The sequence below is a fragment of the Ammodytes marinus genome (genome assembly GCF_949987685.1).
Source record: "Ammodytes marinus genome assembly, chromosome: 8".
NCBI classification, from domain to species: Eukaryota; Metazoa; Chordata; class Actinopteri; order Uranoscopiformes; family Ammodytidae; genus Ammodytes; species Ammodytes marinus.
Window position 1 is genome coordinate 28,156,958 of NC_137212.1, and position 12,393 is coordinate 28,169,350.

Sequence of the window (12,393 nt, forward strand, 5' to 3'; positions counted from 1 at the left end):
GAAACACAGTTTGTGCCATGAGGAATCCTTAAAAGGGAGTGTCTTGAATTGACATCAACTGTAATATTTTGGGATATGATCATGTATCAACTTAAACCATACAAGTCAAACTATCTGCAGGCATTTTTGCTTTGCTGTGTCAACTTATTGACAACGAGGAATATGTAGATTGCATTGTTTATATTAAGTTACACAATTTTATTCTTGAGCAATGTTACGTCACAGTGAATAACAAGATGGCATATGCATAAATCATTGTGCGAGATTTATTGTGCTTCATATATACACATTATTAACAATCAGCATGACAGCCAGTAAAAAAAAAAAAACACTTTTACAAAGTTAAAAATTTAAATTAAATATGGAAGCTAGTATATGTTCCCAAGAAGCTTGTTTAGCTTTGGCCTTATGAAGACACATATACTCCTCCACCTCCTGTATCACATAGTCCAAGTGCGTCTCCAACTGTCACAGCAGCAGAGTGACATCATATGTTGCACATCATCTTGAACAATGACAGCAGTATGAGTAACAGACAGCAATACGACAGAGGAGCAAAACAATGGAGTTTAGTCACATCCAGACCGACGCAGGGATGGACCCTCCTCAGCACTGCTCAAACCCTGCCATCAGGGAGAGGGCCAGAGACTCCACTGTGCAAGGAGGAAAAAGCAGTCAAATAAACAACAGTTTGGTATGAGGTAAAGAATGCACTAGCATAGACGCAACATGCAGTTTATTGGAAATAGACAAAAGCATTAGGGTTTTACTTACAGTGAGGGAAGGAGCCACGACACACGGCTTTATTGAGTATCGTCACGAGGAACATGTGACAGTTTTTGAAGTCGGATTCCATTTTATCGATGGACTCAATCCTATAAAATGAAAGATAAACACAATGTTGAGACTCAAACAGGCTCGTTTAAGAAAGCTGCAGCAACACAGATTTGGGGTTTTGGCGGTTGGGTTTTAACTCCAGACACACTGTGGTATTGTGAGCTGCTAAATGATACTTTACAGAAGAAAAAATACACTTAGATTTGTATATCTCCCCCAGTTTATATAAAAGCTCTTACTTCCAGGCTCCAAATCCAGCTTGCCAGCGGTCAGAGAAGATGAGGACCAGATTGAGAACCTTCATTATTGCCTCCTTCACAAAACTGACCTGAAAAAACACAACATCATTGGTCAACAGTGGATCCATGAAGTATTAAGTTCATATAGGCAGCTCACTATAACAGAGCAATTTGGGGAAAATGTTTAAAAATAGATTGAGGTAAGGTAAAGCAGTGCTGTCTACCTTCTCCCTCAGGAGGCAGCGGTCATGAATGGTTGCCAGATATCTGTAGTGGATCTTGATCAACTGGTCCAGATCCTTTGCTTCCTGTACCTGGTGCTGAAACTCCAGCCCTGTGCTGTGAAGAATCTGACAAGACAATGCAGACAGATTGTGAGCTCATTTTTCTTTTCAGTTTTTGAAAAAAGGACAGTACAGGTGGTTTTTGCAACACCCTACCAACTGAGCTAAGGGCGCCCCCTGTTTTTACATTTTAATTTAACATCAATATCGGCCTACAGACTTGAAGCTTGCATCTGAATATCAAAATATCAATCTCAAATCTTTGCCATACTGTCCTTGCATGCATCCCCAGTGTGATTTAGCTGCAGGAAGATGGGTTTATAAACTGAACGGTAAGCAATATGAAGAGGGCTTGTTTTGTCTCACCCTGGTCATGATGTAGTTGTGAAGGCTGTTGACAAAGTGCATCAGTTTGACGCGCAGCAGACACATCCGGTGAATCTGCTGATGTATAGGCTCTTTTATCTTCACTTCCTCAGCCGTAGATCCCTCCAGTCTTTTAGTAACATCTGTGAAATCTAAAAGAAACATACATATTTCACATACAAACAACACATTGGACATTCACTGGGGGATATTAATTAAAGGGGCTACGATTAGGAAAATCGAGAATATTATGCTAATTTTTAAAGCGCCACCCTAGCTCATACCACTGAATCGTAGTTTGTCTAAACTGTATTTGGCCCATTTGATCTGCAGCAGCAGAAGGAAGACTTGATTGTAGATCTTCTGACACTCAGAGCTGATCACGATGTCAACAGGCCAGGGGACCTGTGGAGGGCAAAGTAAGCAACGGTAAACATGGCAGTCTCAAAACGCATGAACAAAATCTCAACAAAGCCATTCATATATTACTCACCTTGTAACTCAGGGTAATCGCTTCAAGATTATTGACAGGATGTTTTTTCCTGGAGGGGTCAATGGTCTCCAAGAAGATTGACAACCTATCAAGTGAATGAATGGAAGGATATTGATTTTTCAATAATATTAAAAAAGAAAGTATCCCTGAAATTATGATAACACATATTCATACTTCATTGATAAAATCCATGTAGTACCTGCTGCTGTCCTCCGGGCAGCGCTGTCCCACTGCCTCCTGCAGCTGAATGTTGAGGAAAGACAGCTGCTGCCAGCTCTCCTTCTCCTGCACCTTGTCAAAGATGGCCGTGTAGAAGTCATACATGGTGTCTCCGGCTTCCAGCAGGAAGTAGTTCCTCATGGCTTGGAGGTATTCCAGGAGCCTGTGGAGACATCGAGGAACTCAGATGCTGAAGAAGCAATCAATCAATCAATCAATCAATCCATCATCCATCCATCCATCCATCCATCCATCCATAAGTCAATGACCCAAGAGGGATTCTTACTTGTAGTCTTTTTTCAGAGTCTTCATGAGGTTGCCGCAGCACTCGATGTACCTCCTCTGGATGTGGGGATAGAGACAGGAGCGCAGGGTCAGCTCAAAGGTCTGGCAGGTGACGGCCTGAGAGGAGCGGTCCACGATGAAGTCCCCTCCAGAGAAACGCTCGTGAAAGTCGCTCTGCTCCAGGTACAGCCTGAGGGCCAACACACAGACAACACAACGACTTTACATTTCAGAACTGTCTGGAATGATCAGACGCAACTCTGGGACGACAACATAAATATAGATAGCTTTTAAAATCTAATTATCTTTGGACAATACTATTTGAAAAATGATTAAACCTGAGAGTTGCAAAAATGCTTTATAATAAAAATAATAATAATGGTTATGATTATGGCTTAACTGAAGCCCTAACTTAATTTATTGAAAAGGACAACAGCTGTGGATAAAAAAAAATTGTGTTTTTAGATTCCAAATTCTAGCATTGTATCTCGCTCCATTGTTCATTCCGAGCAGAAAAGTGTGAAGAGTTACTTGACATTTGAATGGAGAAGCTGCTGCTGCTGCTGCTGCTGCTGCTTACCTGGCAAAGTTGATGGCCAACAATGGATCATGGACGTCCTGGATCTGCAGGTGCTGTGCTATGATGGAATGCATCTTGATCAGGCTCCTGTGAGTGGCCTGCTGTTCAGTCACTGTGTCTGTGGGCGACTGCTCCTGGCTGCAAAGACGCGACTGCACTGACTCCAGAAACACTGTGTATAAACTCTTCCTCTCTGCGTCTGCAAAGCAACGTTGGTAAAAAATTAATTCAGTAAAATGGCTCTGTGAGGTTTAAAGAGGGTTCCCTCGCATTTTTACCAATGAGTTTTCAAAGCTTTTCAGGACATTTTACCCAATTTCCATAACTTTATTTTAGGTCGGCCTGTTTCATAATCATATGGCTCAATAATGACACCCTGACTGCCTGTCTGTGTTGAGCCATGTGTTATATTTGCCATTCAAAAGCCATACATTGTTAAACACACACTTCCCAGTCATTCTTGCAGATAAGCAAACTGTTACATTTAGATTTTCTAACTTTGCTTACTCTTTCAGAAATATTGCCAACTAGCTGCGTCCCAATGTGTGTGACATCATACTAGTGAAGTTAAAACCATCAAATGGATTAGAAAAATAGTCATTCAAGGAACTAGTTTGCATAATGTTAGACATGTTTGGGGATTTATGTTCCATTTATGGTTTAAACTAGGGCTGTCAAATTAACGCGTTAATTTTGATTAATTAATCACAGAAAAATTAACGCGGTTAAAAAAATTAACGCAGATTAATCGCACTTCTATATTGCCCTTTGACCCGGTGCAAAAGAGGTGAGATGATAGCGGAGCTGCACCTGTATCTTGCGGCCCGCACGGGATTAAAGAGTAAAGAAAGAAGCAGGGGAAAGGGGCCGAGGGCAAATAAGCATGAAGGTAGGAATACGTCTTATGTTATTCTCGCAGTGTCTGTGCATTATTGATTTAGTGGGTGCCTAATTAACAATGTAGGTTCAAAACAGTAGGCCTATCTCTCAATCTTCCTCGTGTCTCACTTTTGTTTGCTACTTTGCGATCGTCTCAACGGAACACCCGACCCCTCTCACTCTTCCTAGCATATGCCTGTCTTTTTTCCTCCTTTGTGTGTGTGTGCGTCATTTAGCCTGCTTGTTTTTTTTCTTTCGGCGCTAGTAGTTCCTTAATATATTTAATGTAGAAGCCTGGCTGAGGGGAGGAGACAGAAGTTACGAGAGACGGAGAGAGAGAGAGAGAGAGAGAGACTAACGGTAGCCTATAGGCCTACAGTTGTTTATAAACAGGTATAAAAGTGTCATATAAGTGTGCGATTAATTTAGATTAATTAATCACAGAGCCTGTAATTAATTACATTCATATTTTTAATCGCTTGACAGCTCTAGTTTAAACACTAAGCAAAAATGTGTTTAACCCATTGATGACGGGCGGCTGCTGCGCGATGCCACATTGTATCTCCTGCCTGAGCAGCATTGTTACTTTATCTAATTTTCATGGCATGTGCAGCATAGAATGCACCGTCATTAGTTCAAATACACATGAGGTGGGTTTTGTTGATTTTTTAAGACCACATGACCACCCAAAAGTTGTGTGGTTTGCCGAAAATCAGGTAAATAAAAATAAAATAAAAAATAAATTAATAAAAAATAATAATAAAAAAAATACGCAGGCTGTGTCGGCAATAGTGTATTACAGAACAGTTAGTGGCCTTCAGAGCGCAGAATCAAGAAAATCACTCAACACATTGCATCTATTTATTAACAATATTTATGAATTTAGACTATATTTTGCTGCTCCAACTCAAATTCAGCCCAGCCAGGCGATAGTTAAGTTTCAGTTTCGTTTTCATCTCCGTGGCATACAGCCGTTTGGACCAGCTGATCGGCTCCCGACAGCGAGAGTCAGTCTGCGTTCCAGTTGTACTGGGAAGTTGGATTTATGGTGCCAGTGATATAACTGAACTAAATTATAAAATAAAGCTATCTCCTCCTTCCTATATGTGTTTATCTTTATCCCTCCACTGCACACTCAGTCACTACTATCCATGCTTTTTTTGCACATTTATACTACATAGGATCTCAGAATTCAATACACCTTCATATTCAAACCGGTGAAGTAGGCCTTTAAGGACATGCATCCTAGATTGCCATAGTCATCAATGGGTTAAAAAAAAAACTAAATCCAAAACATTCAATTAATTCCAAACTATTTCCAGGTCTGGAAAACTGTTTTTCTTTTTAAATGTCCTAACATTTTCCAGTCATTTCATGACCGTGGGAAACCCTGCTTCAAAACAACCTGATACGTGCACTGGTGTAGAAAAAGCAAAAAAGCCTGACCTCTGGGGGACCTCTCAGACTGTGTAGTGTCTTTGCAGTCCAGGTTTTTCAGCAGCTGCATGGACTTCCCGGCCATGATGATCTCTTTGAGCACAGGCTTGAGGAAGGACACCATGGTGAGCTGCTTGTTGCTGGAGCCCTGGCCCTCTCCGGAGCTCCCGCTGGCCGCATCGCTCAGCTTCTCCTCGCTGTCCACCAGCTCAGACACACTGTACAGCGTGTAGGTGGCGTACCAGAAGTCCCTGTGGTTCACTGGCACATCCTTGTTCCTGAGGAAAAAGAAGACTCAGCTAATCAAATGCTTCTGTTTAAAACGTTACTAAAGACTCCCTTTTTTGCTTTGGCTTTGAACACAAATTGCGTCTTTTTTGCTGTTGTTCTTTTTGGGTGCTGTGTATTTTAGGCCTATTTGTTTAGAATTGTATTTGTGTACAGCACTTTGGTCAACTAATGTTATCTTTTAAATGTGCGATATAAATAAATCTGACTCTGTCATGGGGCTGCACAACTGATCGAATTTTAATCCCAATCCCAATTTTGGCTTCATCATCATCATCATCAGTGATATTAACCAGGAGCAAATGAAATGCTGACCTGGAGGGGATCACATAGATATATTTTGTGAAATAAAAATATGTTTTGTCTCTAAAACTCAACGAATAATCTCAACAAAGATATCGTGATCAAAATAATCGGGCTAATCATTTTGGTCATAATGGCGCTGCCCTATTCAGTTCTTGTAGAGGGGCCAGCAGACTGTTGCCTGGCTGCTACACACCTCTGGATGATGAACTCTTTGGCTGGGTCAAACAGGTGGCCGTGAACGATCCACTCATCCACTATCTCCAGATATGGTCTGACTGTTTCTGTCCACAGAGAAAATAACAAGGCCACCTAGCAAAGGAAGACAGCACACAGGAATGATACATACAGATTGCTATCTTGTTATTAAGATTGAGGAGTTCTGCTTTTATTCAAGATATGCATTGTCATATACAAAGTAAAAGAGGCAGTTGCACTGTACAGTTAAATTCTTACTCTGTTTGTTCTCTTACACAATTGGAATAGTTAAGCTAATATTCAAGACATAACAAAATATAGTAATATTATTACATCTATTGAAAAGATAATATGTGCACTACAAACTGTGTGCAATTTTACAGTCGAAAAATGAAAAGCATAATGTGCTAAACATGGCAGTATAAAAGAAATAGCAGAGTATGAGTAGGGTTTGCATAAATATACATTAATATAGATGAATAGAATAAATAAATAATATACATGTATAAATATGTATGTAAGAGTGTGTGGATGTGAATATAACATTATGGATATGAGTCTACGTGTTGAAACCACTGAGCTAAATACTTAAGGAAGAACTCACGGCTTGTTCGGACGCCTCCCCGACGCTGTCATACTCGATGATAGCTTTGTACAGCGTGTTGAGCAGGTGAGAGGCCCGCACCACATTGGGGGTCTCCGGGGGAACCTCTGCCACGCCCGTACAGAAGACTCTGTGCAGCACTTTGATCTGGGCCAGGTGAGGGTTGAGTCGCTCCAGAACCGCAGACAGGGTCACCGTCTCATCTGCAGGAGAGGACAACACATCAAACATCGGCTGACATTAAGTTAAGTTAAGTCTTTATCTTGTCAATTACACACACCTGCAAGGTGAGTCACACACATGGCAATCGAAATTACATTTAGCTCACCCCGTCTACATTTCTAAACACACACATGCAGTTCTACATATAGGGGATCATCAGTCTGTGACAGGGCCGCGTGGAGCAGTTTTTTGGGGGGGGATTAAGTGTCTTGCTGGAGGGGCACCGTATATGCAATACTAGCCGCTCTAGTGTTACAAATAACACCCTCCTATCCGGTGCCGGGGATTGAACCAGCAACCTTATGGTTATTACTTGTCGGCCCCCTTACCTCTAGTCCATCATACCACCTGAAAAAACAACACTAAAACTATGGCAACAATGTCTTCTTCTTATAACAATTGCCAACGACATCTTTAACAGGTACAGTGTGTCATAAAGGTGTATTTTGGCGTCATCTAGTGGTCAAAGTTCTAGATTTGCAAGGACAAGAAGCTTGTTACAAAAGTATGGCATCATCATCTACTGCTGCCTCAAGTCTTTCCACAATATCAAGTGATGAGGTGAAGATGTTTTTAGACATTTATTCTATAGTAAATCTCCTTGGTCTTCCAACAGGTGCATTTCCCCAAGAAACACCCACTATATATCAAAACGTGTTATAGTGTTGAGTTTGTCCGTTCCCGGCTACTGTAAGAACATGGCGGTGCGACATGGTGGCTCGTCCCACTCCTATGTATATATAAGATTCTAAGGTAATAAAAAAAATCTATTACTTTTTTGCTATTACACGGCCATAAAACATACTTATGAATATTATATTCAATTTCTATTAAAATTCCCTTTACATACTTGACCTTTAAGATACATCATGCAGTTTATGACCCCAAAAAAAGCCTCCTTATAAGCTCTGACTTATTCTGGTTTATAACTTGTTCTACAGGATCACCTGTATTGTGACATGAGGGCTATCTTATGCTTGTATTCCTGGTAATGTAGAGTTATACTTCCATTCCAACGATCTAAAGCCCCCTACACATAGTTGCACTTGCCATCACATATGAGCTCCCTTTCGATTGTGGTCAGCTCCTCTTTGAAGCTGGTGAAGTGCTTGTTGAGGGCCCACACAAAGGCCTGGTAGGTCCTGAAGGGAGGCTCCGAGGCCTTCTTGGAGCCTGGTGGGCTGGGCTCCGAGCTGTAGCCCGTCACCTCGTCTATGAACCTCTGCAGCCTGAACACAGCCTGGCCGTACACCGCGATATGCTCCAGCACTGAGCGCAGGCAGTTCTGAAGGCAGGGGAGGAGAAAAGACCGTTTCCAACTACTGACACATTGATTAAAGGTGCACTATGCAGTTTCAGGGGTGGGAGGATTTGTTTGTTTTGTTTGCAAAGCTTACAGTTAGTTTACAAAATATATTAACTGTACGTGTAATTCTTAATATTGAATAATTCTATCATCATAAACCTTATTTTGAAGAACCTTGAACAAAACTTAAGACTACAATATGTTTGTAAACCAAACTTTGGGCTCGCTGCTGTAAACAAGAATAGTGAAACAGTAACTTTAATGTAACTCCAAACAGTTTTCCAGGGATTCAATATTTCCTGTGAGGCAAGTTTTGTTTATTCAGTAAAGAGAATATACCTTAGAAAATGTTTTACTTCTCTGAGATTACACAGTGCACCTTTAACAACTAAAACAAACAAAATTTAAACTTACACTGGTCAGATGAGTAACCACCACGTTGTTCCTTACTGACACTTTGCCGTCGTGGTTTTGGAATATGAAATGTTTCTTGACCCCAGAGAGAAGCCTGTGACATGACAGTCACACAGAATCAAGGTTATGACAACACAGAATCAGTCACTATGAGGCTGTAAAGGATAAGGCTATAATGTTTAGGGATCTACCAGATATTCAAAAGGCATCATTTATGATAAAGTAAGGGATGGATTTCTTTGTAGGTTTGTACAATGAGAGCAGTTAACACACCACGGCATCATGACAGCTTACCACAATGTCTCCCGTATGACTTGGGACTCCGTGACAAAGGCCTTTTCTTCGGGCAGATACAATGGGTCAGTGTTGTACAAATGCTGATCCCTGAGAAGAGAGAGAGAGACGTTGACATTTCAAATCAATTCCACTCATTAGTAGTAGTATTATTAACGTTGAGAAAGTCAGCCTTTAATAAAGCATCTGAGACAAATTTGCTATGATGAGAGTAAAATCATTATTTCTGGGGAAAAGCATCATCATTTTGAGTAATGCGCTTATAATATGAACATTAGAAAACAATAGTCTTAACATAATTAGACTTAAGTCATGATTTAACAGGGAAAAAATATATTAGGAGATAAAGCTATGATTGTTTTTTTAGGTGGAAAAAGTCCTAATATTTTAAGAAACAAGTCTGATTTTTTGGAAAATATAATTTATATATAATAGATGTAATAATATATTTAAATCAACAAATGCGTCAGTGGGACTTTACTAGTTGTAGCAAACTATTACAGGCCAAACGAGGGAAAATAGAGACGTAGGTTGCGTTCCGAATCGCATACTCTTTCTTTTTTCTATTCTACATCCGATGATAAAAAGAATCTAGTTAGGATGCAGTAGGCATACTATTGGGACATACTTTACTCTCTTATTTCATCATAACATTGCGCCTTGATCTTGCCTCTTGCTTTTATATCCGTCGCATCCCCGTTTGTTTTCATATGGAGGCTTCGTCGATGTGACGTCACTTCACGTGCGCACTGGATTGTGGGTCAGAATCGCCCAAATAGGATGCAGTTTTTCAACACTAACAATCTTGGCCGCATGAAGTAGGACATCCGGGTACTTCTAACCATCCTAAATCTGGCCACAAGAATCGGGACATCCTAAATCTTTTTTCTACATACTATATAGTAAAAAGTATGCGATTCGGAACGCAACCATGGTGTATGAACAAACAGGTTGGAGTCTTACCACACATTGAGCAGGTTGGAGTGTAAATGCAAGCTGTGAGGGAAGCGCGGCGCGTGACCCACCCAGTACGGTGTCACCACATGCTGCTCAAGCCAGACCCGGGCGCCAGGCTCACCCACTGGGAAAGACAAACAGTGGAAATGATTTTCATAATCACTTCAGCAGCAAAACAAAATACACAGCTGCTTGTATATAGAGGCTTTCTATGGTACACATTATTCCATGATCATAAAAGTATTTTACAATCTGTTCTCCATCATCATGCTTATTTGCCTGTGTGTGTGACCCGTACACACCTGTCCATGTCACTGGGACTGTCTTCTTGTTGTCGTCCTGGTCTTCTTGGGGCGTTCTGTCCAGCTGGATCCCAGAATCCTCCCTGCTCATTGGCTGCTGGCTGTCCTCATCCTCACTCTCCTCCTCAGACCACTCCTAAGAAAAGCAGAACCATCACCATTATCAGTCATTTAGATAGATATTCATTTAATCTAGACGGGGGCTGCTTTATCTCTGCTGTATTGCTTCCTCTACTGCAGTTCCACACCCATACATGTATGTCAATTATACTGGCTAACTGGCCCCCCCTGTCAGGGCTGTGTGGCCCACATCTCCCTCACTGTGTGGCTTGATTTTATAACAGCTTTATGATTGTTCTATTAACACACTCGCAGTCTTGTGACCTCAGCATTGACTCATGCAGGACCTTAGAATAATATATTTGCTGCATCATCCATGTCCATAACAGGTGGCTTTGGTTATGATTTACTCACAGGGGTATCTGGGTATGGTCCAATGTCTATGTCCTCCTTCAGATATCCAGCCCAGTCAAAGTCATCCACGGGCTCTGCAGACACAAGATGAAGCCATAATGAGTAACGTGGTGGACGGGTATAGCGTTTAAAAAAAATACGTTTTCAAGCAAAGCTATGTTTTTGTGAATGATCAACTCACCGGCCTCCTTTACCCTGGGTTTCTCTGTGAAGTTTGTGTTTGAAGGCGACCCCGACAAGAAGAGCAGCAGGGACAGGACGCTGTAATGTGCATCAGTCTGCAAAAAAAACACATGGGAACGGTCACTGGATAGTATACCATGTAATGCATTTATGTGTGTTGCTGTGGCTATTGGCCTGAGAACACAGGAAGAAAGGTGTCTATTGTGGATTTGTCTTGAGTATAGTGTTAACGTTATAGACCCGCAATTATCAAACAATGAGTCTGGCTTTGTACCTTTGTTTCATCTGTATTTGGTAAAGACGAGTTGAGGAACTCTTCAGTCAGCCTCATCCAGCTTTCTGCTTTACTCAAGTCTGAGTGGACCATGAGCTTTTCATAGATTCTACAAAACACATACGATTACATACAAATGTTTGATTACTATTGAAGACAACTGCAGGTCAGTGTAATAGATGATAAATAGTTAATTTAACATAGTTATACACCTCCTGTCTGGTCCAAAACAACATGACCCTGCAAAGACTCACTCACCCATTAATACTGCGTGTGACTTTATGGCTGTCCACGTCCAGGAAGCGATGAAACCTGGCAAAAGAACCACACTGTTGCTAGCATCACAGTCTTAAGCTAATGTTTTGGTAACACTTTAGCGGCTGACATGCTAGCTGTCATTCCTATCAATGGCCAAGTCACCTGTAATTCGACTGGGCAAATTTCAGTGCCGCCTGAAAATTCTGGTCGTCCTCATCCTCGACCCCGCTGATACACCTTATCAACTTCTTCGTCTCCCTCTCCGTCTCCTTCTCGAAAGTGCTCCAGTGTGTCATGTTGATGTTTGGCACAGCGGTGCTGCAGTTAGCTTGACGTTACATGTAGCTAGCCACTTGTCAGGCATGCAGCTGGCTCGGTGATACCGCGAGCTACAGTGTTAACACGAACAAGAAAATGTTAGATAAATGTAGTTTCCTGCAAATGCACGACAGCTTTAGCGGTTTCTCCATTGATTCCCCACAGCACAGCGCGGTGTTTGCCTCCAACAACGAACAGTGACAAGTGCGCATGCGCGACTACTAAGAAAAAACGTTACATTGATTTGTTTATTTCCATGTAAAGTTACAATTTGAAAACAGTTATCTTGGTCTACCAAAACGTTCACGCAGTACATGGGTTATCAGTGATGAGGGTACAACGCCGATTTAAAAGACACTTTTCAAAGAGGGCACAAGCA

At 41.4% G+C, this 12,393-nt stretch overlaps 1 protein-coding gene across 1 annotated transcript; it reads right to left on the bottom strand.

Annotated features, from left to right (window-relative positions):
• Positions 1 to 269: 269 nt before the first annotated feature.
• On the bottom strand, positions 270 to 12,191 carry tubgcp5 (tubulin gamma complex component 5). Its single transcript, XM_080032114.1, has 23 exons — positions 11,859 to 12,191; positions 11,697 to 11,750; positions 11,439 to 11,547; positions 11,163 to 11,259; positions 10,982 to 11,055; positions 10,508 to 10,643; positions 10,212 to 10,329; positions 9,249 to 9,338; positions 8,955 to 9,048; positions 8,285 to 8,519; positions 7,013 to 7,215; positions 6,407 to 6,522; positions 5,629 to 5,897; positions 3,304 to 3,502; positions 2,725 to 2,913; positions 2,419 to 2,601; positions 2,220 to 2,304; positions 2,011 to 2,131; positions 1,727 to 1,878; positions 1,301 to 1,426; positions 1,077 to 1,165; positions 775 to 875; positions 270 to 653 (listed from the first exon to the last, which is right to left on the bottom strand). Exons 1-23 carry the CDS (start codon positions 11,990 to 11,992, stop codon positions 607 to 609), a joined length of 3,021 nt encoding a protein of 1,006 aa, XP_079888240.1. The 5' UTR covers positions 11,993 to 12,191; the 3' UTR covers positions 270 to 606.
• Positions 12,192 to 12,393: the final 202 nt, after the last annotated feature.